The 25668-nt window shown below is 39.5% G+C and overlaps 3 protein-coding genes across 3 annotated transcripts; 2 read left to right on the top strand and 1 right to left on the bottom strand.

Moving 5' to 3' along the window:
• Window positions 1-4136: 4136 nt before the first annotated feature.
• LOC103714338 (probable histone acetyltransferase type B catalytic subunit) lies at window positions 4137-12924 on the top strand. Its single transcript, XM_008801544.2, has 10 exons — window positions 4137-4392; window positions 6368-6409; window positions 7582-7691; window positions 8725-8793; window positions 10097-10135; window positions 10215-10288; window positions 10393-10492; window positions 10985-11066; window positions 11168-11328; window positions 12042-12924. The coding sequence occupies exons 1-10, from the start codon at window positions 4317-4319 to the stop codon at window positions 12696-12698; spliced, it is 1410 nt and encodes a 469-aa protein (XP_008799766.2). The 5' UTR covers window positions 4137-4316; the 3' UTR covers window positions 12699-12924.
• Window positions 12925-14039: 1115 nt separating this feature from the next.
• Window positions 14040-23736, top strand: LOC103714336 (mitochondrial-processing peptidase subunit alpha-like). The gene is made up of 13 exons (XM_008801543.4): window positions 14040-14220; window positions 16654-16899; window positions 16992-17288; window positions 17392-17559; window positions 17646-17813; window positions 17929-18009; window positions 18199-18265; window positions 18470-18567; window positions 21029-21101; window positions 21184-21254; window positions 21346-21395; window positions 23029-23141; window positions 23238-23736. The coding sequence occupies exons 1-13, from the start codon at window positions 14182-14184 to the stop codon at window positions 23288-23290; spliced, it is 1524 nt and encodes a 507-aa protein (XP_008799765.1). The 5' UTR covers window positions 14040-14181; the 3' UTR covers window positions 23291-23736.
• Window positions 23737-23927: 191 nt separating this feature from the next.
• LOC120110431 lies at window positions 23928-25548 on the bottom strand. The gene is made up of 2 exons (XM_039125363.1): window positions 25098-25548; window positions 23928-24342 (listed from the first exon to the last, which is right to left on the bottom strand). The coding sequence occupies exons 1-2, from the start codon at window positions 25476-25478 to the stop codon at window positions 24163-24165; spliced, it is 561 nt and encodes a 186-aa protein (XP_038981291.1). The 5' UTR covers window positions 25479-25548; the 3' UTR covers window positions 23928-24162.
• Window positions 25549-25668: the final 120 nt, after the last annotated feature.

Raw genomic sequence — 25668 nt, 5'->3', positions numbered from 1 at the left:
GTGAGAATGCATCATTTCATCTACGAAAGTCTCCGTAGAGTTTCTTCGCAAAGCATCCCTTCGGGATGTCTTGTGAGAAGAGAAAATATTTCTATGCTTCGTTTTAAGATACCGCATGAGAAATAATAGAGATGTATTTGTAGAATTTTAAGAGATGAGAGGGATAAAGATAGAAAATTAAATCTTATCTATTCAGAAAATTAAGTTATTTGGAAGTCTAACATAAGTTTTTATATTTAACTAGGTCTATGTTTTGATAAATACAAAATCTCAAAATTTTAAATTAAATATTTTATTAATAAACCAACACAAGTAATGCCCACTGTATATCTGGACCAGGATCTGCTATAGCCTTAAAAAACGGGTCGGAACCAAGTGGTTCCACTTTCATATCGGTGCGAATCGGTTCGACTGGCACCGGTACTAGCCCGGTACCGGTGCGAACCAGGTCGGTACCGGGCACATCTTCTTCCTCTTCGGTGGAGGGAAGGTGGAGGTGGCGAGGTGATCGTAGCGGCACGAGGGCCCAAAACCCTCCTCCTCTCTCCGAGAATGGTGAGGAGCGGCCTGTCGCTGGGGCCCTCGGTGACGGCACCTCCTTCGGTATATGGGGAGGCGGCCCCACCACTAGCGAAGAAGGCTCCGGACGGAATGGACGCTTCGGAGGAGATGAGCTGGGGCAGGGGAGGCGATGATGCAGAAGAACAAGGGAAGATGATGTGGTTCCCCACGGTCACGCATGGTTCCAGCGCTGGGAACCACCCCCGCGCGGGGAAGAACTCCCGCGTGCCTAGTTCGAACCCGCATGCGGTTTCCCACGCAGGGAACTATGCCCGCGCCTGGTTCTCCGCACGGGGCCGCGCGCCCATGCAGGGCATCCCACTCGAGCCATTTAATGCCATAGAGTGGCATTTAACGCGGATGCACGCGTGTCTGCACATTTTTTTTTTTTTGCTTTCGACTTTGCTGCTCCATTGGCCCGATACGGCACCGGTTCGATCCGGTTCGGTACTGTACCGGTATTGGTACCTATCGATATGTCGGTATGATCGGTACGACGAAACTTAATTAATATTCGAAGAAACTCTCAGTCATGGCACATTGATACTGGCAGCATGTCTTTAGATCCATGTATGTTTAATTATATAATCGCTTTGGAGTTCACCTTAGGCATTTAATACACGTCATACATTAAATGATCTTTTTTACAAAAAAAAGATTGAAGTACAAATGTACAACAGATGTCTGTTATAACTTCAATCTGTGTCAATGTACACTATAAGTCTAGACCTGACCACGGTTCCGGAACCGCCGATTCCGGTTCCACAAAAATCTAGAACCTTAACCAGAACCGAAAATAGTCGGTTCGGTTCCGGTTCCGATTCTAGACAGTTCCGATTCCGGTTCTAAACGGTTCCGATTCCAATTTTTCAATATAAATTATAATTTTTTTTAAAAAAAATAGATTGTGTAATTAATTTGGAAAAAAAATTTAAATACAAATAGATTGTGTAATTAATACAAAATGATAATTTGTACCACATTTTATTATTTACTATCAAAGTAAAATTTAATAATACAACTAGATAACATTATAAAAAATAATAAATTACATTAAAATAATAAATAATTTGGAACTAATTTATTTTATTATAAATAAAAAAAGAAAAAATTAGGCTTGAACTTAATTAAAATTAGGTTGTCTACGTATCCTCTTGGGGTTTAGAGGAATCAAATCCTTCATAGTTCACTTACCTTCATGGTTGAGCAATTAACCCCCTTACCTCAATGATCAATCACTATCATTGCTGTCGGCTGTAGACGATCCGCTAGTTCCAATGTCAAATAAGTCTTCACTGTCCTCAAATGGAGGATAATTTTCGTTTGGGAATATATAGTGTTGGGGATAATTTTCGTTTTCCAAAATGCCCCTCAAACTAATCGTTTTTTAGTTGTTAGGAGGGGTAAAATAGTTGTTTCCCAAAATGCCCCTCAAACTAGCCGTTTTTTAGTTGTTAGGAGGGGTAAAATAGTCGTTTTTTTCCGGTTAGAACCGAAACCGAACTGCCGGTTCCGATTCCGATTTCGGTTCCGGTTCCGGTTCCATCAAACCTGGAACCTTAACCGAACCGGAACCTTATTCGGTTAAGAACCGTGAGACACGGTTCCGGTTCCGGTCCGGTTCTTTCCGGTTCGGTTCCGGTCCGGTTCCCCGGTTCGAACCGGACCGTGGTCAAGTCTACTGTAGATTGCAGTCGAGGTGATCTTTGTTGTCATATCCACCACAGGAGCTATAAAATGAAAGATTTCTTTCTATTATGGTCGCCTAGGGCTTGAGCCGGCCCTTACTGTAATTGAGATGATCTTTATTATCATATCCACCGCAGGAGCTATGCAATGAAAGATTTCTGCTCCAAGTTAGTCATATACCAAGCTTGATATTTATGTGTGGGTATGCTATAATTTTATGACACTATTATGCATGTAAATTATATCTTGGACCCAATCCCAGCCTACACCATAGAATGTATCGGAGCAATGCTAGAAGACTCGTTAGCTATATAAAGGCCATCTTCATGTCATGCGTAGGCCTGTCAACGAGCCGAGCCGAGCCCGAGCTTGGGGAGGCTCGGGCTTGGCTCGTTTCACAGAACTCGGGCTCGGGCTCGGGCTCGGTACCGAGCTCTGTATTGAGCTCGAGCTCGGGCTTGTTTGGTAAAAGAAAAGCTCGGGCTTGGGCTCGTAAAGCTCGTTTCGAGCTCGGGCTCGAGCCCCATAACAAAAATCTACATTAAATACCACAAATGAGGCTCTTATATCATTAAAATGAGGCCCATTTTCTTGGTCTCACTGTTGTGGCTCGAGCTCGTTTGGGCTCGTGAGCTGCTCGGGCTCGAGCTCGAATTTAAACGAGCCTCATTTTAGGCTCGGGCTCGAGCTCGTTTGACTAACGAGCCGAGCTCGAGCCGAGCTTTTAACGGGCCGAGCCCGAGCCGAGCCCGAGCAGCTCGGCTCGTTAACAGGCCTAGTCATGCGAGTTGGAAAGCCTAGGAGCAACCATGGTATCTTAACCTACTTAATTTGGATGCCAAATATGTTATGATTGTCAAGCAAGTCAAAAAAAAATACGACGCAAGTTTCTGTCACATCTTGGCAATAAAAAATTGGAGGAAAGCAACAACAATGTGTGAAGTTTGTATGATCAAGCGCATGTATTGATAATTCTTATCAATTGGATAAGTGCACTTGTAGATAAGTATTGTACACTTCTCTTGTTTCTCATACATACATAATTGCTGTGAAAAAATATGAATCTAAAAATACTTAGAGGATCCATGATGGAGTTATAGTCAAATCTCTATTTCACATACCCTTTGCGACTATAATGATTTATGCGGATATAAACCATCCTCCTCTCATTAGGAGAGCGTACGTAAACTTAATAATAGTGCATTAAAATCAAAGACTAATACTATTTACTATGATCAATTGCACTAAAAATATCGAAAAATTAAAGATTATGTGCCTATATATATAGAAATATATATATAATTTTATGTATATATATGAGTATGTATGTATATATATATATATATATGTATGCATGTATTATGCTTGTATGTATGTATATACATGGTATCTCATGGTCTACCACTTTCTAGCATAAGTGAGTCTCCGCCAAATCTACTAACCAAGATCAGACGGATGAGACCACTCCATCAGGACGGGCTCCAGAAGGCCCTCAAGTGGTAAGCGGATTCTCTTTTTTTTTTTGTTATTTTGCTGGAAATGAGTGGATCTTTCTGTCTTTTTTTTTTTCTTTTTTAAAGCAGGTGGATTCATACCTGACGAGTATGAATGCATCCAATAAAGTCAGAAAACAAAATGTTCTGAAGTGCTCGGAGTATTTCACCATTTTCATCCCATAGAGTATCTCTAGAGTGACTGGCCACATAAGCAGCCATTCAATCTGCAACCTTATTGGTTTCTCGAAAGATATGCTTGGCCTGGCAATCCTTTGTCTCTTGCCATGGTTAGATGTTACGGAGCAGTGAGTGATCATTGCCGTCGTCCCTAGAGCCTCCTGGATGGATCTAATTGATAATCGTGGCGAGTTCCCTAGAGAACGATTGAGGTGGCTCGTAACTCAAAACCCCCTGCCGACCCTTTCCTGCCCTTCTTTCCCCCTTTTTATATACCTGCGCTCCCATTTCCCGCCTGTCCTCTCCCGGGGTATTTCGAAACCCTAGACCCCTATCTCGTCTAGGGTTTCTACCAAGGCCCTAAATCCAAGCTAGGGTTCTTTTTGAGAGGAAATGGCGCTGAAGCAGAAGGGTGGGGAGATCTCGGGGGACACCAAGAAGCGGAGACGCGTTGGTTTCGCCAATATCGGTATGGAATTCGGCGGCAATCACCTCACCCCTCTCTCCGATCTCTCCGTCGTATTGTTCTCTTAGGTTTTTGTGCTGTTTTCTTGTAATTTTGCTCGCTTTATGGTTTCAAAATGAGGTTAGAATCTTCCTCGAGCTGTCAGGTTTTCTATAATCAAGTCTTTCTGCTATTTTTGCATGGTTTTCTCAGGAAAAAACTTTTTTTTTTGTCCGCCAGGATTTATTTTGCCTTCTTTGAATTAAACCCGTGGAAAATTATCGTTCTTGAACGACGCTGCCAACTTTAGCTTATATCGTCATTTTTTTTTTATTTTTGCTATCAACCATCATTTTGTTCTATTGTTTTGTCTATTTTCCTCCGAGGATGCTCTGCAAGTTGGCCAGAGGGAGCTTTTAGATATAGATCTCGATGTTCAGTATATGAAGTGCTATCGTGATGGTGCATGGCCTGGGCTGGGTGCTTTCATTCTCAAAACACCCTTTTTTAAAGCAAAAAGGGGGAAAATCAAATCTTTTCCAGAATTAGGAAGACTGAAAGGAGGAAAAATATTGCTACTTGCACTGGTTTCTATTATGGCCTGCACTGTCTCGATGATAATTAATGAATTATGCAATACGCCTTTCAATTTTGTATACCTTGGTACATATTAATCTTAAATGGAGAAATTTGATGAAGTGCCTAATCTTTTCTGAGTCCTCGAACAGTTGGATTGTTCAGGGCCTTTTGGGTATTGCTTTCATTTTCTGTTTTTGTTTTCAAAAAAACCAAGAAGAAAAATGTGTTGAACAGTCCCCCATATGATGAAACCAGTTTGCTTTTTCAAATTGTTTTATGAAAATCTTCAAGGTATTGGAGGCAAGGATTTTTTGCTTTCAGAAATGAGCAAAATGAACTCTATGCTCTACATCAATGTCCATGTGGGAATTCACTAATTTGAAGGGAAACAAAAGCAAAAATATAGTAGCAGTGCCAAACAGGCCCTTAGTAACTCAAAACTTTATTGTTTTCAAATCTTTTAAACAATAAAGTTTCAACGCGAAGTTCACTAAACAAGTCTTTAGGCATTCTTTTAATTAAATCAATCTTGCATCTGCCTGCCAGCTGATGTTGTTGTGAGATCAGGTAAATATGATTTCATCTCATAAATCACTTTCATATATTGGAACTTAGAAATACTGTGCTTGGTTTCTTTTTTGAAATGCCCCTTTCCATCAACTCCTGAGCAGCCTTGGTTCAGGTCATATAGTTTTGGCATCTGTTCTTTCGGATCCTGATTTTATCTGGAGAGGTAAAATTAGGTCTTGTTGCATATTCCCCCCAGTCGAAGCTTCTTCTTGGCCTTTAAGCCTGGTTCCTAAAGATTCAACTGTGTACCATAATCTGGTGAAGATATGATGTGCAAATCTATATCCATACATGAATTTTTGCCTTCTGATTCAATTTTGCTGTTACCCCATCTTCAATTTAGTCTTTGTATGTTTGATATGTCTTAATTGATTGGACTTTCCTAATATGCAAAATGGATATCCCAGATTTTTGGCACAGGAATATCATATATCTCTAGCAAAGTGGAGTAATGATGTTAAAGCTGGTCCTTCCATTACAGTTGCTTGTTACAATGATTTATGATCTTTGTTTTTGCATTTTATGTTCTTGTATGATGATCTATGATTTTCTTTTATTAATAAATAAAAATCCACTCCTATTTTTATTCCCCCCCCCCAACAATTTAAGATTGCATTTCACTTTTACATACAATCAGCATTTGATTAAGTTGCATTTATCAATGAATGTTCTAAGTAATGCTACCAAATTTTGTTGAACTTCTGTGGGGGCACCAATGACTGCATTATTGGACCCTATTTACTTCACCATCTTATACTTTTCCTGAGCTTTTCTATGGTTCAATGTGATCTTTTATAGTTTAAAGAGCTAATTTTTACTGTAGTTTCCTCTTTTATTTGTTTCATTGTAGATACTGGAGTTGAGGCAAATGAGTGCGTCAAAGTTTTTCTTGGTATGAGCTTATTTCCTTTTCCTGCTAAATATCTTGAAACCATTTTTTTTAAATTTGTAAAATTTATTTGTAGGTCTTAGCTACTGATGTTTATCATGAGTAAACTTCACCTCAATTGTTTTTTTTATTATACTGATATGCCTTCATGTAGTAGCCCTGTTGATTAAGCTGTCAATTCAATTTCCATTTGTTTTCCCATTTTTCTTTTTTCCATATTGAGAGTTGCTACCTGATATTTTGACAACCAATTTTACTTTTTAAACAGTTATATTCTTATTATTTGGTAATGGCATCAAGTGTTTTTTTGAAGAGCTTATAATGTCTTAATATAACTCAAATTGTTTTGATGCTTGACATTATGTTATCAATGTATTCTCTGGATTATGAGGTCCCTTGCAACTTTGGTTAGAGTGCGCCAAGCCACTTGCACGCATACAATCAGAATGAGGATGGATTGAGACCTTTTGCTCTTATCATTAGATACAACTGTTTTTCTTTTGCACTTATTTATACCATAGTATTACAGTGACATTTCAGTTAAGACATCATATGTCAGTGACAATTCAGTGACATTTATATCATATGTAGTATTACAGTGACACATTTGGATTTGTTGACAGACATTACAAACATTGGCTCTTCAAGACTAGAATGTCTTGCTCTTCTTAACTAGGGGTGTAGGAATTTTTTGATGCAAATAATAACACTTTGATTCTCAGCCATTCTAAGTGCCAATGGCTTTAAGTTTGCGGGGACACAGCTACTTGACTTTGGTTGTTCATGGGTTCTAGACAATGCTTAAACTAGCAAAGGCCAAGGCCAAGGTAATAATTTGTTGACTACTTCAAAAATTTTGAGAACTGCTGAATTTACCCATGGAACAATTGGAAGAAAAGAATACAGTTTATCATAGGCAATCTATGAAAAGAATGACTTGTTTCTCTATTTTCTCATAGAAATTAAAGCTAACCTCCTTTTAGCTAAATTGAGACTCAAGCATACATGTCCATGAAGTAACTCTATATCTCTACAAAGTTCTTTTGCCAAAGACAGGCACTCCTCACTAGTATTTACATTTTTGGTTGTACACTTTTGATCTATCTAAAGGATGCTATTTATACTCTCAGTTTATTACCACCAGTATGACTTTGTGCTTGATTCCCTGAGTACAGTAAAAAAGGAAGATGAAGTGGGTAAAACAAGCAGCTATTGTATCGATCTGGTTGACCTGAATCATTTTTTTGGTGAAGATGGAAAGATATATGGCTATAAAGACTTAAAGGTAATGCATAAAGTTTATGCATGCATTTTAGATATATGGTAGTATTCTTTTGATCCATAGCTTGTATAAGTAAACTCAGCCATGTTTTATTTCTTATGTAACTTCTTTTAAACAGTTTCGTTAAGTTTGTTGGCAACCCTTGCACTCCAATATTTTGTGGTCTTTATCCGTCCTTGAATTGCTATAACCATTATATTGGGTTTTTTGGTTTATACTTGCCTGGTGAAGTAATAGCTTCTTTTTTTTGTGGCAAGATGCTTATTTACTGTTTATGTTTACCTTCGATGATTTCTACATACATGCATTGATATTTATATAGAGATAATTCCAAGTTGGTTTGGGCACGCGAAATGAAGAGAAGAAGGTCCTGTAAGGAGAGTGATGAGGAAAGAGGAGCAAAACCTGCTGCCATTAACCTGGATGGGAATTCTGATTAGGGGCTGTGGAAAACTGGCTGTGTCAGAGGATGTAGACCTTGATAAAAATGGAAAAGAGATGATTCCTAAAGCTGGCACATAATAATTGGACATTATCTTCTTGCTTGTGGTTGTAGTTTGGGTTTTCCTTCTAATCTTTTCATCTCAGGTGCTTGTACTGTAGCATGTTATCGTCTCCTTTGCAGAATATCTGTTATCTGAAAAAATACACCATTACATGACAATTATAACTGTTCTTCTCACAATTTAGTGGGTTCATTGTTAAGGGACTTGCTCTACATAGATTATTGTGTTTGAACTCTGAAATTTGAAAGTATAAGGAAAAGACTCAGTCAGCCTTTTCCTGCAAAACATCAAATCATCTCGTCAGATCATATGATTATTAGTAAACAGACTTCTATGATTATACAGAGTTAAATGCTAGATCTAGTCTATGAACTGAAAAAATTGTGATCAGCTCATTTCTATTCATGCTACTGTAAAATTTTCTCTGCATTGTTGAAATGTAAATGAAAAAAAAACTAGAGGTTTCTGCCTTTTCTTTAAGTTTTTTTTCCTGGAACATAGATTTTTTACATCATCACTGTTTTCTGCAGATCAACATATGGTTGAGTATTGTATCTTTTCATGCATATGCTGAGATTACATACAAGAGCACACAAGATGTAAGTATCATCTACTCAATTTTACTGCTTGTGGAATAGACATACAACTTAGCCAGCATGCATGTCAGGATTTTTCCATCTACTTATTTAGTCTGATTATCTGAACATGTGATGATTGGACTATATTGTAGGTGCTATATTAATTGATGCATCGTACATTGTGTACCCTTTGGCACTAATTCCAGAATACTTGTTATTTGCTATTCTAATTTGGCACTGTTTTCAGACATTTTAGGGCCTATTTGGCATCATTTTTATTTCTTGTTATCTACTTTTAAAAATAAAACACAAAAATCGAGACAAAAACATGTTTGTTGTTATTTGTTCCTATTTTCTATTTTTCAAAGTCGTCTTTATTATTTTAAAAGTTGAAAACAAGACTTTGTTACTTTTATTATTTTGAAAAATAAGAAACTCATGATTTTTCTATCTTTGCTGACACCACCACTTTTATCATTGCCTTTGTCACCATAGCTGCCTTTGCTGCCTCTGCCATCGCCACCATCATTGCCTCCACAATCGTAGCCATTGCTAATATCTCCACCATACCGTGCTGCCATCCTCACCAATAAAGTTGCCTCTGTCGCCTATGCTACACAACTGCTACCCCTTGCCACTAGCGCCGCCGGTGCCGTCACCGCCTTTGTCATACTACCGGCACACCTTGCCAGCACCGCTGCTATCGCCGCCGCCGCCACCACTATCGCCGCCGCCCCCACCACTATCGCCGCCGCCGCCGCCGCCGCCGCTATCTTCTTTTAAAAATAATTGACTATACTAAATATGTTTATATTTTTAAATATTTAGAAAAACAGGAGTATAATTTTTATTTTCGTACTTCTGAAAACGGGAAAAAAATGAAGCAACATCAAACAGCACATTAGTGTATGATATCTTTTGACACTCATATATCAAAACTTAAACCTCACAATTATTCATATTGTAAAAGGTTACATTCTATTTGTATGAATACTATCCTGGTATGCATCTATGTGTTTTTTTAGCACCTTGTGATAGTTTTGGGTGATCCGAGTTTTATGATGTTGTAGATCTGGCGTTACTTTCATTGGTTTAGTTGGCTTGAACTTTGGCACTTCAGTATTAAATGGATTAGACTAAGATAGTTGATGAGCAGAAAGGAGCTGATAAACAAATCAAATATTTTTGTTCAGAATGATTAGAAAATTTGAAAATAGTTCTTTCAGCTTACCTGGTAACTGGTTATGATGTTAGATTTTCTTTCAAGTTATCCTATTGTTTCTGGCCCATATTTCTAAATCTAACTCCTGTCAATTCTTTTAAGGGAGGAAAAGGAATTACAGACCTGAAACCTGCTCTTCAGGTAATTCACACTTGTGAGAAGTGATGGTTCATCTTCAGATTCTCTCTTCTAGCATGATAATTGTATCCCTTTTTCGTAGAGCATATTTGGTGAATCTTTGATTGAGAAGGAAGAGTTTCTTCAAACATTTTCAAAAGAATGCCACTATATCAGGTACGGCTCAGTTGATCTGCTTCAACCCACAGCTTTCCTTTTACTTTGTGGCATCCTAATTCACTGCTCTTTTCTTTGTTTTCTGCTGGATTTTTGTGTCTCAGAAATATTGTGTCAGATGGAAAAGTCCTACATTCTGATTCCTTGAGGAAAGATGATCAAGCATCCGACATACACTTGGATGCTGAGGGCCCTACCATTGAGGTGCTCTCTTGTTGCAACTATAAGCTTGATTATGATAGTTAATGCACTGAGATCTGTACTTGCATTAACAATATATATTTCTAATATTAAAGGTTCACCAATTTATTAAATCATCAATGTCCAGCTGTTCTGGTGATCATGTTTTGATTTTTTAAGTAGTATGAAGTTTTTTCATTAACAATAATATTCTGTAATTGACATGGTTGTGCTATAATATGTGCTCCTATATATGCCATGGACCACAACTCTCAGAAATTTTATCAACATGCGTGCTTCCTCTTACATCATGAATACTGGACATTCTTCATTTTGGACCTTCTGCGCAACAAATCTTTCTAAGAAACAAACTTGCAGATGTTATGCTGTGATGTTAGTTAACTTAAATTGCTGATCTGAATTTATTATGTGAGAAATTTATTTTTAGTTAATATCTAATTATAAATTCTTAAGCCTCTGAGTTTGACCTGGATGATGATACTTTATTTTCACTAGGTCATTTGTACGGAACTGCACAACTTGCCTGTTGGTTTGCTTTATAGTCGTCTGGTACCTCTTGTGCTGCTTCTTGTTGAAGGTACTTTTTAAGCTTCTGCTATCATCTGTTGAAATTATCTTTGTTGTACTTGCTCAGTAAATCTTGTGAAGATTAATTGAAAGGTAATTTCCCTGGTTTAGGTGGCAGGCCAATTGATGTCACTGATCCAAGATGGGAGATTTTTCTTGTTGTGAAAAAGATGCAGGATCCTTCAGGGGATAGCATTATCGACTTACTAGGTTTTGCAACTGTTTATCGCTTCTACCATTATCCTGACAGTACTCGCTTACGAATTAGCCAGGTCGGCTCTCAAGTCTTCTCATTGTTAGTATTTTTGGCCTTCTGGAAAAACCCTAGTGATACTTTAAGGCTTTGTGCTGTTGAATCAGCAGGTCCATATGAGGTGGCCCATGAAGTAAACACATAGACCCAACTTGTACTCCTTTTAACTTAACAATGCCCTTACAGATGACGACGCTTATTGACCTTCTTATGTACAAAAGGAAAGCCAGAATGTTCTCTGATGGCACTGATATCTAGCGGAAATAGACTCGCATAAACATTTCTTTTTCTTATTTAGGAGGAACGTTCTCTATTCCACTGTAATTGATTGAACTTGTGAAGGTTAAGGGTGCGTTTCATTTCTTTAGGTTGGGGGCTTATATTACAGACAAGGAACTGTAGGCAATTCTTTGCCTCAAAATTCCAGGCATATGATTTTACTTTTTCAGTTAATGTTTGCATGCCATCTCGAAGGCTCAACTTGTTTCAGTTTTTGAGTGATCATCTGAATGGGGCTTGCATAGATTCTTAATGTATCAGCTGGTAACAATTGATTTTGTGAGGGAACAAATCAAATTTGGTCTTGCAAGTTCATGGTTTTATATATTTAACTGCAGTCACGGGCTATATTCATTCGGTAGTTTTCTTCTGATTCAGCGAAAAATAATCAAAGCAGTGAAATCTGATTTTTTTAGCAGTTTTACTTACAAACTGTTTTCGTTTTGTTTCCAGATATTAGTATTGCCCCCTTATCAGGGTCAAGGCCATGGCCGTCGTCTTCTAGAGGCTGTGAATTCTGTTGCATTTTCTGAAAACATATATGATGTGACAGTCGAGGAGCCTTCTGACTACCTCCAGTATCTCCGGTCCTGCAATGACACCCTCCACCTGCTTGCTTTTGAGCCCATAAAGCCATCCATCAGTTCGGTTGTCTCTTACCTGAAGGAAGGCAACCTATCCAAGCGAACTTCCAAGTTGAGGTTCGCTCCACCAGCTAATGTGATGGAACTTGTGCGGCAAAAGCTAAAGATCAACAAGAAGCAGTTCCGTAGGTGCTGGGAGGTCCTCATCTATCTAAACCTTGATACCGAGAACCACAGGTGCATGGAGAATTTTAGGGCCTGCATCTCCGACCGTGTGAAGGGTGATATCCTGGATAAGAATGCTGAGGCTAATGGAAAATGTCTGATTGAGGTGCCGAATGATTATGACCACGACATGACTTTTGTCGTGTTCTGGTCGCAGGCCGGCGGGGAATCAGATGGCATTGATGGCAAGCTGGAGGGAGATCCAGCAACCCAAGAGGAGCAGTTAAGTCAGTTGATTGATAAGGAAATGGAAGATATTGCTGAGATTGCGCAGAAGGTTTCTTTGCTTCACAATTCCTAATGTGAGAGACGGGGGCTGCTAGAGTCTCGTCTTCTCTTATAGTCAAAAGTGAGCCTGACATGATGGTGGGTCTGTTTTTGTAAATTATAGCTGCATCCCATGTATCAGTTATGGGTTCTGTTTTTCGCAGTTGTTGTCAAACCTTTTTAAGGAACTGGATGCATGCCATCATAAACTCACTCACTCAAGTGACCTTTTCAACGAGTTTTGGTGTATTTTTTTTGAATGGGTTATCTCTGCTTGCTAATCAGTAAAATTAGCGACTCTATCCTGTTTCTAGATGGTATGCCATCATTTGGTGCACCATAGTTAGATTGTCAAGTGCTGAGTCTTGCCAAATACTGTTTGAGGATTACCGTGTTTTTTTTTTTTTTGTGTATAACGGGGATCACATGAAGCGGGTGTGAATGCAGTTCGCAAACTCAGAAAACAGTAAATCACTAAACGGCTCTGGCAGAGAACTATGGTTTCTTTATATAAAGCTATCGTAGTGGTTAGCTATAAAAGAGGCAATTCAATTAGTAGCACCATTTGCTTTTTTGAAGACATGTGTTGTTAGGTAGGAGCTACTTTTTTTTAGAAGTACGTGGATGTTGTAGAGCAGCGGCCTATTCTCTGCAGCGCTTTTTTGATCTTGAATTCACTCGATTACCGTGACCAAATCTTCCTCGAGTGCAGTGCTACTGGATTAACAAGAATGTTCAACATGCTCTTTTTCACCGGTTGCACTTCTTGCAATACATCCTATAGATGCCGTGAAATCTGAGTATAATACGAACGGCTGTCTCAAGTCTAATTGAAGCCAATTGCTGAACTGAAACACTTACACTCAATAACTTATTCATAATTGGAATGTTAACATAGCCTGGTGCAAGAGGGTGAGGACGTCTAAAATTGAACGGTTAGTTACATTTAAGATGGTAGCCCAACGAGTTGGTATATGTATCTCGCATGACCTATATGATTATGTTATTTGATATGTAATCTTTGGATCTTGATCCCTACATGGTCTTGATCTGATACGTAAACTTTGGATCTTGATCCACCCTGCAAGGTTCGAAAAATCAATTGTCTTTGTGCTAGTACATGGCCATCTGTTCTTTGAACATAGCCGTCCATATTTACACGTGGTTTGTAAATTTGTAATTACCAATTGGAAGAGAATGCACCATTGATCAATCTTTCTAAAGTAAATCTTATAAACCTTCCAGTGCTGTAAGGTGACATTTCTTTCTTTCTTACATAACTCGACTTTCAAAGCATGTCGGACGGCTCTGATCACATATTCTTAATACCTTATCAATATCAGGGCTGCGAGCCGTCGACCTCGCGACGGTATAAACATTCCTCTTCGTTGCCCGGCGGCTATTCCTCGTCTCACTCTCTCTCTCTCTCTCTTTCTGGTCCTCGTTTGTGGGGGGAATAAGGCGATTAAGCGAATTCCCTTTTATCTTCTCGGATCTAGGATTTGGTTGCTCCGATCATGTACAGAGCTTTGGGCTCCCACCTCAGGGCTCTCAAGGTCGGTCCTCGCGAAAACCTAACCCTAACATCTTTAGTTGTTCATTTCTCGTATCGCTTACTGTTTATCGAGGGCATTGTTCTATTATGATCTTCTATTTTGTTAAAATTTTGAAAGTTGTGATCTTGATTTTATTGGATCTCCACAGCATCGGATTCGTCTTGATGATTTGGGATTGTTTTCTTTCTTTCTTTTTTTTCTTTTTTTCTACATGTAGATCTCGTTTAGATTTAATGAGGTATTGATGCTTTGATAGTTTGATCTTGTTTGTATAATGGATTTTTATTTTTATTTTTTTGTGATTTCAGTATATGCTGCCCTGAGAAAAAAAGAAGAAGATTAATCTGGAAACAGAGTTTTGTTTTTTCTTATGAAAAATATTTCACCTGGCCATCTTTTAATGTTAGTTTTTTTGTTTTATTTATTTTTTGGTTTCTGCTGCAGTGTTTTTGAGAATATGACAGCTAAAAATAGATAAGTGATACAGAGAAGAATGCAAAGAGTATAGCTAAAAGAAGATTGCAGTACGATTGGTGCATTTTCTATGAGTTCAGTGAAATTATTTTTTTAGTAGCTCCTGGCCACATGCATGATCAATTTCTTCCACAAAACCTGCTGTGTTTGAAAGTGGTATGCCTTAGATGTCACCAGTGTGGTTCTCGTGCAGGACGGCAGAGAGTTATATTAGTTTATGAGGACTGGAAGTTGGTGGGTGAGATAATCTTTTGATGAGTTGTACCTCATTTTTACCGAGTGTGATGTGAAGAGCATGTTGTAGGGAATATGATTTATCAAATTTTCGTAGAAAAAAGATATTAGTACCTTTTACCACACATTAGAAAGTTCCAACCAATTTAGGTTAAGGTGCATTAGCTAAAGCTTAGGAGTCACATAAGTGGATGATACATTGACCTGAATTAATTGAGATGGTGTGGAGTAGGAACCAGGGGAGACGTGTGTGAGATGAATGAATGGTAGGGGCTTGGATTTTGTCATTTTTTCTGGGCAGGGTCATAAGAGGAGGGATGTCTATGAAACTTATGTTCTGTTTGTAGGAAGGCATGATTATGTGAAAAAGCTTTTGTTGATTGACATTTTTTCTCTCAATAGGAACGAATTCCTAAAAAGAAAAAAAAATACAAAAGCTGATCCAAAGTAATGGTGGGAGTTAATTCATTAATGTATGTATTTGTAGTTATTGAAAATTAAGACCTGATAATCTCATAACACTTTTTTTTTTAAGGGTGATAATCTCATTACACTTAATAGTTTGATTGGACAAAGGTTTTGATAAAAGGAAGTAAAACCCTGAAGGCTTAGATTGAAGTAGCAGATTTTCTTTTCAGAAAGCTATATTTGTTGTTGTTACCTTCAATAATAATTAATTGCTGAATATAGTTGACCCTAAAGACATGAGATCTAGAGAGATGGTGATGTTTATTAGTCATAAGCACCATATCTGTTATTATTTGAAATTGATATTATATGAAATTGCTGGCAATTCACCTTGGAGCATTGCATGAATATATGTTGGTTTTTTTGTTGATAAAAAATGAAAAAAAAAGTTTGAGGCAGAGTTTTTAAATTTGAAGGGAAGTCTAATAACTCTGAGCATTGAGTGACATGGCAAACATCTTATGTTTGGTAAAAATAAAGTAAAAATATCGAGTTTATGTATGGCTCAGAAGTAGTGATGCATTTGATTCATAGGAATAACAGGTTAAAATTTATCTTTCTCTGCCATATATGTTAGATGCATCAGATACATGCATCTGTAATAAATATTCCCAGTATAAAACTCCAACTTTATCTGCACGATCTATTATCTGACTGCTCTGCATATGCACATATACATATACATACATACATATATACGTATGTACATACATACGTATAACTGGGAAGGTTATTTTCATGTCACTTGAATCATTTATGGCTTTAGAAGAGCTTTTTCCTGAATGAGCCTATACTCCTTATTGCTTTACCATATGCAACTTTTTTTCAGGGGCATAGCTTGCTCACAGAGATGCTTTACTATCTAGGGAGTGATATAGATATTCTAAACAATTTATGTTGACGGTGGTTAGTTATCAATGTGATGATCTCTTGAGATTGGTGTATCCTGCTCATCTTCATTTTTGCTCTACTTATAAAATGATCTAGTTAATGTGGGATATGACATTGTCTTGAGTTAAATTGTGTTGAATTTTGGAAGATTTTGGAAAATACGCAGCAAATAAATCCTTGGTCTGCTTAAATGTATTGTTTTTTTCTCATGGAAATTATTTGAATTATATATTTATACTAATTATTATTAGAGCATGCATCTGAGGACCATAGTGGAAGCAGTTAAGTGGCAGTACTTTAGACACTTCTCGTACTTGATATGATGAATCTTACAGACATCCTTGATATCTTCCATTTAATTCTCAGCGCCATGTTGGCGGTACTGGAAGTATTGGTGCTAGCACTAGATCTGCAAGTACAAGTGTTGCGAAAAGGTCTTCCGGTGGGTTTTTTAGCTGGCTTACTGGGGAGCGGTCCAATCAACTCCCCCCTCTAGATTTCCCACTTCCAGGTGTTACACTTCCTCCTCCTTTGCCTGATTATGTCGAGCCTGGAAAAACAAAGATCACGACTCTTCCAAATGGTGTCAAAATTGCATCTGAATCATCACCAGTATGTTTTTCACATGTTTTATTTTAATCAGTGGTAGTTTAACCTGGCTCTTGCTTGTAAACGTGATAAGCTTGTTTTTCTTGAATTGTCAGAATCCAGCTGCATCGATAGGACTATATGTTGATTGTGGTTCTGTATATGAAACACCTGTTTCATCTGGGGTCACACACCTCCTGGAGCGGATGGCCTTCAAAAGCACAACAAACAGGAGCCATTTGCGTATTGTCCGTGAAGTAGAAGCAATTGGAGGCAATGTTACGGCATCAGCTTCTCGTGAACAGATGGGTTATACTTTTGATGCTCTAAAAACATACATGCCTGAGATGGTCGAGGTGCTTACCGATTGTGTCAGGAATAGTGTGTTCCTTGACTGGGAGGTCAATGAACAGGTATTCCATCTTGCCTTCTGTTTTCTGATTTTGATTGATTACAGGTGTTTTCTGATTTTGATTGATTACAGGTGTTGACCCAGTCTTGTCTTGTTAACTACAGCTGCAGAAAGTGAAAGCAGAGATAGGAGAAATTTCTAACAATCCCCAGGGTTTGCTCCTCGAAGCTATTCATTCTGCTGGCTACTCTGGTGCATTGGCAAATCCTCTGATGGCTACTGAATCTGCAATAAACAGATTGGATGCTAATATTTTAGAGGACTTTGTTAGGGTAAGATCAAGTAACTCATATCCTATAGCATAGGCTACAGTGGTGCTTCTCTGCTTTGACGTTTTTGTTTGTTTTGAGAATATTAGGAGAATTATACAGCTCCAAGAATGGTGCTTGCGGCATCAGGTGTGGAACACGAGGAGTTGGTATCAGTTGCTGAACCACTCTTATCCGACCTTCCAAAGGTGTCCCGGCCGGAAGAGCCAAAATCTGTATATGTTGGAGGAGACTATCGATGTCAAGCTGCTACTGCAGTATGTTTTAAGAGTTTCCAACTTGTTTCACTTGACAATTTATTTATGTATTTTCTCTTTTGGATTATAAGTCTTATCTCTTTTCTACCGTGCTTGTTTTTATTTTTGCGGACAGCAAACACATGTTGCTCTTGCTTTTGAAGTTCCTGGTGGCTGGCATCAAGAGAAGGAAGCCATGACGCTGACAGTACTTCAGGTCTCCTTGAAGTGATCCATAAAATTCTGAATTGGTGCAATTGTCCATTTTGCTGGTTCTTTTACATTTTTAGTTTTTCATCAAATATGGTCCAGATGCTAGTATGTTCCAGAAGCTAGCCCTTACACTTATTTTTGTGTTGTTAGATATCATGTAGACTAATGCCATGTCGATTCCATGTTGTTGCAGATGCTCATGGGTGGAGGCGGCTCTTTCTCTGCTGGAGGTCCTGGGAAAGGAATGTATTCTCGGCTTTGTAAGTTCTGACCCATACATAGCCATGTTTTCTTGCTTGCCTGTGGACTTAGCTGTCAAATTCTGTTCTCTGTCATTGTTTTTCATTTTTTTTAGAGTAGTATTATACTGGGGTACTCTTGAAGCATGAAGGATATCACTGCTATCTATATATTTTTGTAATTGATGTATCTTTTAACATTTAAACTGGCGCATTTTTTTACAGATCTTCGTGTCTTAAACGAGTTCCAACAAATCCAGTCGTTCTCTGCTTTCAACAGTGTTTACAATAATACAGGAATTTTTGGAATTCATGCAACCACAGTAAGCCACTCTTTTACTATGCATATAGATATATAGTAATAATTTGTTATCAGTTTGTTGGTCTTCTTGTCATACTTATTTAAAATCTGAATTTCTTGGTCCGTATTGGCCTTTGGGGTTCATTTAGTCATCAAGCTTTCTTTGTAGTCATCTTCTCAAGTTATTGTTTCTTTGTAGTGGGTCTAGAGCCTTCCATGAAGATTGCATTGATCTCAATTCTCAAGTGAGATTCTGAGCGGTGTCATGGGTTTTCTGTAGGCAGTAAACCAAAATTTATCTACCGCACTGCTGTATTAAGGGCTTTCTATTGTTCCATGGTATGCTAACAATGAAAAGCTGATTTAATGCTGCCATCGGGGATTTTTAACGAGCACCAATTTCAAGTTAACATGCACTTGCCACAATCTTATCTCTCAAATTTGAAGTATGTATTCATAAGGAGGGCAGAGAATGCAAAGAAAAACAATAAAGTATGTGATCTAACTATTAGATGAAATTATAACAATGGATTAGAAAGGATTCTCAACAAGCTACACAATAAGTCAGCAAGCACAATAGAATAAGACATCAAAAGTAAGCAACAGGGGTTCCTCGTAAGCATATGTTGCCCTGCAGGAGAGGAGGGAGGGAGGGAGAGGGAGAGGGAGAGAGAGAGAGAGAGAGAGAGAGAGAGAGAGAGAGAGAGAGAGAGAGAGAGAGAGGCAGTGTGCCGCCTTTTCTCTTTCCTTCTTTTAGCTTGTCCAGGTTACCTTTTACGGCAATTGATACAGATTGGTTTCATGTCACGTGGGGGGATTTGGTTGCTTCAAACACCAAAACGTTAGATGTCTTTTATAAAAGTATTCCACTTCAACATTCACTGCTTAAATTATAGGCAAGTGCAAATTACAAAACTGAATATTATTTTAACAATTCTACCCTCTTTATTGTTTGGTGATATCTTTTTGTTTTCATCATGGTTGAATTAAATATAACTCTTATCTACAGAAATTCACATGGTTATAAAAATGGGAAAGAAAAATCTCATGTGGATAAGAATCGCATGTAATATCTATCTTGACATAATTGCGAAGTGCACCGAGATGGTGAATTCAGGCATGGGAAGTGGAAGAGCCTAACTGCAAGTGAGAAAGTAGGAGTTGTTTGAAATAATCTCATCAATCTCCTTCAGTCCCATCAGAACATCTATCTCCAATCAGATAAAAACACAGCTATTCTTACTCTTATGTGCATTACATGTGCCAAATACTAGTTCATAGCTGTAGGTGTTGTTTCAAACTTTGTTAGGATTCTGGGTATTATAGGTTACTTTGAAGTAGGTTACGTATATCCAAGTCTCTGAACTTATATGGAATTTTTCTTTCTTCTTCATGTAACCTCCACAGGAGCATAGCTTGGCCTGTAGGTAGAGAGAGTCGATAACTATATTTTGAGGCTATGGCTTTAGATTTTCCACATTGTTCCTGCGGTTCAGTTCCATGCCTTTGTCTCCACTTTTTCCTCCCTCTGCTCCTCTGTTTCTTACTCCTGTTGTCCATTTCAAGCTCAGAAGCTCTTCACTTAACCTCCGATTTTGCAGTAGTGTGCGGATCATGATCACAAAATCACAGAAATATGCGTAGGTTGATTTTAGATAATCCTATTGCAGTAGGATGGCAAAACATGCGGTGCGCAGAAAACCTACTGAATCAAGTGCATTAATCAACCGGAACACTGATTCATATGGCATATTTTGATATCATTTCTTCTTGTGGATACCAACTTTATAGTGTAAATATTGTTGGGACCATGGAATGCCGTACCGGTCCGTACCGGCCGGTACGGGCCGGTACGTACCGGTCCGGCCGTGGACCGGTACCGGAACGGATAAAAAACCGGTTTTCCCGGTTTTTTATCCGAACCGGCCGGTACGGGCCCGTACCGGCCGGTACGGGCCCGTACCGGCCGGTTCGGGCCCGTACCGGCCGGTTCGGGCCCGAACCGGTACGGGCCCGAACCGGCCCGTACCGGCCGGTACGCACCCGTACCGGTGCGAACCGGCCGGTTCGCACCGGTACGATTTTTTTTTTTTTTTAGAACCACAGCGCCGCGCGCTGTGGTTTTTGAAACCACCGTGTACCGGCCGGTACGGGACCGGTACCAGCCGGTACGTACCGGACCGGTACCGTACCGGTCCGGCCGGCCACCGGTACGCCGACCGGTACCGGTACGGCGGACCTTGGTTGGGACATTCCTATAGGTTAGAAAATTTTGTCGCTTATGGATAACATGCTAACTACAAAAGAACACCATATCTGACCCAGACTGGGAAGGTCTTATTATATGAGACAATTTTTTTCTTGTGCTCATGTGTAGATGTGCATTTGTCTACTTGTCCTACTGGACCAATATTTATTGTTGTACTGCACTCCTGCCATGGAATACCTGAAAAACCTACTAAGAATTGGTTGCTCTAAATCAGGGTTCAGATTTTGTTTCCAAAGCTGTTGATTTGGCAGCAAGAGAACTTCTTGCAGTTGCAACTCCTGGACAAGGTTTCTGTCTGCACCTAATCTTGCAGTAAATTTTCTAATAAACATGACCTCATTTTTATGTCTTTTCTTATTTTTTTCATAGTTGACCAGGTACAACTTGATCGTGCCAAACAGTCAACCAAGTCTGCCATTCTGATGAACCTGGAGTCAAGAGTATGTGTTTGTTTGTACTCTTTTTTGTGACTTATAAAGAGTTCACTTTTATTGTTATGCTTATTTTTAGATGCTCTTTCTTTAATCACAGATGGTAGCTTCGGAAGATATTGGACGTCAAATTTTGACATATGGAGAGAGGTTAGATCATTTCCATAACTTAATGCACAACTTCTTAGAGTACTTTGCCTAACACTACTTTCGTTTATTTTTGCATATGGTGCATCTTTATGACTTGCAGTTCTAGGAGATAAGAACATTAGATAAGGGTGGATAAAGTGAGCTAAAGATTTAAGAAAATGTCCACTAATTGTAAGATAAATTGTTGTAAGGACTAAATAGCCTATCTCAAAGGGACATGGCAAGGGATACAACGGAAAAATGATTATGCTGCAAAGATCTAAATTCTGATAATGTTCTATTACTGTCTGGTCCAATTTCAATATTCTGTACCACGTGGTATGTTTCAATGTGTGATTTAATCATTCACCATTTAAAATTATGATTCAATACTAAAAAAAGAGAAAAAATAGTGTCAGTATAATTCAGGAAAAGTCAAAGAAAATATAGAATTTTGAGATAACTTGAGCAATTTTCTTGGTAGTTTTATTGGAGTGTGGCCTGTACATGTATATGACTACAACTATTGGGAAAAATCACAATGTCAGAATATATTTTTACAAATGTTATCATTTAAATATATTTTCTCTCATTTTTCTTCATAAAACATATAATAAATCATCAGAGAATGTATGTCACTGCTGTGACTTTGTTGTGTTTTCCTATGTTTGGTTCTGTATGACTTGATGCCCAAAGATGAAGATGGAATGTGTCCATTTTACTTTAGGTTCAAGTGGATGAAGTTTGCGGCCATAATAAAACAACCCAGACACGGCACAATTTGTTTTTTGTTGACTTCAAGGTCTCTGCCCAAACTAGAATGTTATCCAGAATGTGGAGTTTCATTCATTAATAATCAATCAAGATCTGTATTGGGTATAGGGGTATCCACCCTACTCAGAATCTTATAAAGATGTAAACCAGGACCTACTTCTTAATAATTGAATGAGACTTCACAAATTTAATTTCTGATCTGGTACAGTGCTACGTACAAACCTTGATCTTCTCTAAAATATGGAGTCCAAGAAAAGTTCCCATGACCTGACCTACTTGGGCTCCCTGTGGGTTTGGAGCTGAGGGTGAGACTTAGCACAACGCTAAGGTTGCTCAATTGTGACCTAGAGGCCATAATTTTGAAACATGGAAATAGCATTGCCACATAAGGCTGCATATATCTGACTTTCCTTAGACCTCATAATTCGCAAGAGCCATATGCACTGGGCTGCACTTTTGCTGGGTTTGGAGCTATTTGCCTACTTGAACCTATTTCCAGGTCAGGATTAAATTAAATTTAATCATCTGTTTCTACTGAATTCATCCTTTTTACTTGGAGAATCTGTTAGACGGTCTGTAGCAAGTACTTTAAGTGACTTCTTGCACACCTCATCTAAAATTTGAACTAAAACTCTAACAGAAAATAAAACTGCAGTATGTTAAACATTTGTTAGTATAGCTATCTCATAATGACTTGCTGAAATTCTCCAGTTGTCTAGCACCTTGTCTAAGCAGATGTGGTGGTCTTCAAATTCAATCAGCATATACAACCATTTCATAAATTTACTGATTTTTCTCTGAGACGAGCATTCAAACAATTGCAATCAACATAGCCTTTTTGACTAATGAATGCATCGTCTTATTTGCTTTAACCTTCCAGGAAACCAATTGAGCTTTTTCTGAAGGCTGTTGATGAAGTTACGCTACAAGATATAACGTCAATTTCTCAGAAGATCATTTCTTCACCACTGACAATGGCATCTTGGGGAGATGGTATGTTCTCAGCAACTTTTGATAAAAACTATTCAAATGATTCGTTGAAACCTTAATCCTTCTGGTTCTCATAATTAACCACTATCTTTCTTGTAGTTATCAACGTCCCCAGTTATGAATCTGTCAGCCGAAAGTTCCACTCGAAATAAATGTCTCCGCACCTGAAAACTCGCGCGCCTTTTCTGCAATTTTGCATATGCAGACATGGAGCTCCCTTATCATGGCCTTGGCAGAAGAAAAATAAATGGTTTTTAATTGTCCCCTTCAAAAATGTCATGTGGATCAATAATTTTTTGGTTCGTTGCAACCGTGACTCAGTTTCTTCACCTGAGCTTGGAAACCAGGTTCCTGACAAGGTTCAGTTGTATTCTTATTCGTAGAATTTTTCAGATTCTATCCATTACTTAGCCATGCTGCTAAAAGTGAATTTCTTGGCTATCATCAAGGATTTTTCTACGAAGGTCAATTGTTGATCACTAGCATGGCTTCTGTTGTTTGTTTCACTTCTTTTTTGGGTAAAGATTGCATATTTCACTTGGGAAATAAAAACATTTACAGTGCTGGCTCATAATACAAAATATTTTGAGGACTGCAACTACTGTTCATGCTTATTTTTCTTGGTGGATGATTAGCTGGTTGCATGACCCCAGCGGAAGGCTTAAGGGACTGTTTGTAGCTCTGTAGGATTGTATCGCAGCTCAAGTTGCAACGCAGTTTTTTTTTTTCTTCTGGTAAATCGGCTTCTTACCCCATGATAGTGAGAAAGCCCAGAGTAATCATAAGACAAAACACGATCGAATGCTTGCGGCATACGATTGGAAGTATTCCAAAATACAAACTCGGAATGATGGGTTGCATAGGAGGCGATTCAGTCCGCAACATTATTCGTCTTTCGAAATGCATACGAAATTTGAAATAGTTCTAACTCCTCTCCTATGCTCCAAATGTCTCGGAGTAGTGGGCGCAGGTCCGGCCTAGTTCGTCGGCATCGGATCCAGCCGACCACTATGGACGAGTCACTTTAGGAATATCTGTCGAGCACCCAGTTGTAGTCTAGTATATACAAAACCATCCCACGCCTCGTGCAGCTCCGCCACAGGAATGGATCTGTCAAATGTGCGCTGACCTCCGGCATAATCAGTATGGAGTCATGGTCTCTGATCACAAAGCTATGCCGCATCTGCTGCCGCCCTCCGATACACTGCCATCGAAATTCATCTTGAGAAGACCATGAGGTGGGGGCTCCCAGGATACTATCGGTATCATCGCATGCCTAGGCATTGGAAGAGCCAAAGAGGAACCCCAGGTGTCCCTATCATCTCTAGGTGAAATGTCTGCAGCAGCACTCACCAGTTCGGCTACATGTGCAAAAGCCCTATCTGTAAACCCCGGACTAGATGGACCGAAGTCGGCGGTCCATCTGGTGATTTTGGGATTAAGGCGGTGGAGAACCGCAGCTGTTAAGGCAGTTAAAACTGCCTAACAGCCGCGATCCCCCACCCCTTCGAGGCGGACGAAGGCTTATAAAAGCCCTGGAGTCCGCTGAGGGGGACTCCATTGATCATCTTCTCACTTTCCTCGTTCTTCTTCCTCTGTGCAAGGAGTCGGACCGGGAGCTGTGGTGCCGGAGGAGGAAGGATTTCCAGCTCGCCACCTCGTGGTGCCGCCGGAGCAAACAGAGGAGCTCGCCGGAATCCTTCACAGCTCATCGGAGCTAGGTAATCCCTTAATCCCCTTGCTTTTCATTAACAGTTTACCTACTGTTGGCCTAGATTTAAATTAGTTAGGGTTGATTTACAGAGGAAGAAGGGTAGGGAGAAGATGAAGAGAAGGAAGGAGAAGGATCTAACCAATGATCGGCTGTGATCCGACATTGGCCGGGGATCCTCCTCCTTCCCCCGACGGTAGTTTTCTCCCCATTAAAACCCTAGATCTAAAATTCAAAGATGAACCTACCTCTCGATTCATGGGAGGGATCCTTGGCTCGTATAGGTCCGGTTTCCATGGGTGGAGCCGGCTGGAACTGGACCGGAGATGGTCGGAGCAGACGAGCCGAAGGGGGATCTTCCTGTTTCGGCCGTCGTGACACCGCCGGGCCGACCGCAGGTGTCGGCGTATGCCACCTGCTTTGGCCGGTTCTGTCGCTCCACGGCAGGTGGTCGGGCTCCATCTCTTCCGCCGGAAGTAGAGGAGGAGAACCTCGGTTGGGCCGTGGCTGCTGCAGGTGGAACCACGGCCGCCGCCGGTGCCATCGGTTGGCTGCAACGCCACCGATCTCGAGCCGGCCTCCTCCCGAATGCCTTCCGAGCACCGTCCGAGCTTGCCTCCGGGTTTCATGGGGGAAGAGTAGAAGAGGAAGAGGAGCTCGGGGAGGGAAGAAGAAAGAAAGGAAGAGAAGGTTCGGGAGGAGAAGAAAGAAAAAGGAAAAAGAAGAAAGAAAAGAAAAAGAAAATGAAAGAGGGAAAGGGGTTTTCATGGGCCCAGTAATCGGGTTTGAAGTTTGGAGGAGTGGGTCATCTGGGTCATG

The sequence above is a fragment of the Phoenix dactylifera genome, chromosome 4 (genome assembly GCF_009389715.1).
Source record: "Phoenix dactylifera cultivar Barhee BC4 chromosome 4, palm_55x_up_171113_PBpolish2nd_filt_p, whole genome shotgun sequence".
NCBI classification, from domain to species: Eukaryota; Viridiplantae; Streptophyta; class Magnoliopsida; order Arecales; family Arecaceae; genus Phoenix; species Phoenix dactylifera.
Note: the sequence above shows the minus strand (reverse complement) of the source record. Positions and strands in the feature narration are given on the sequence as shown.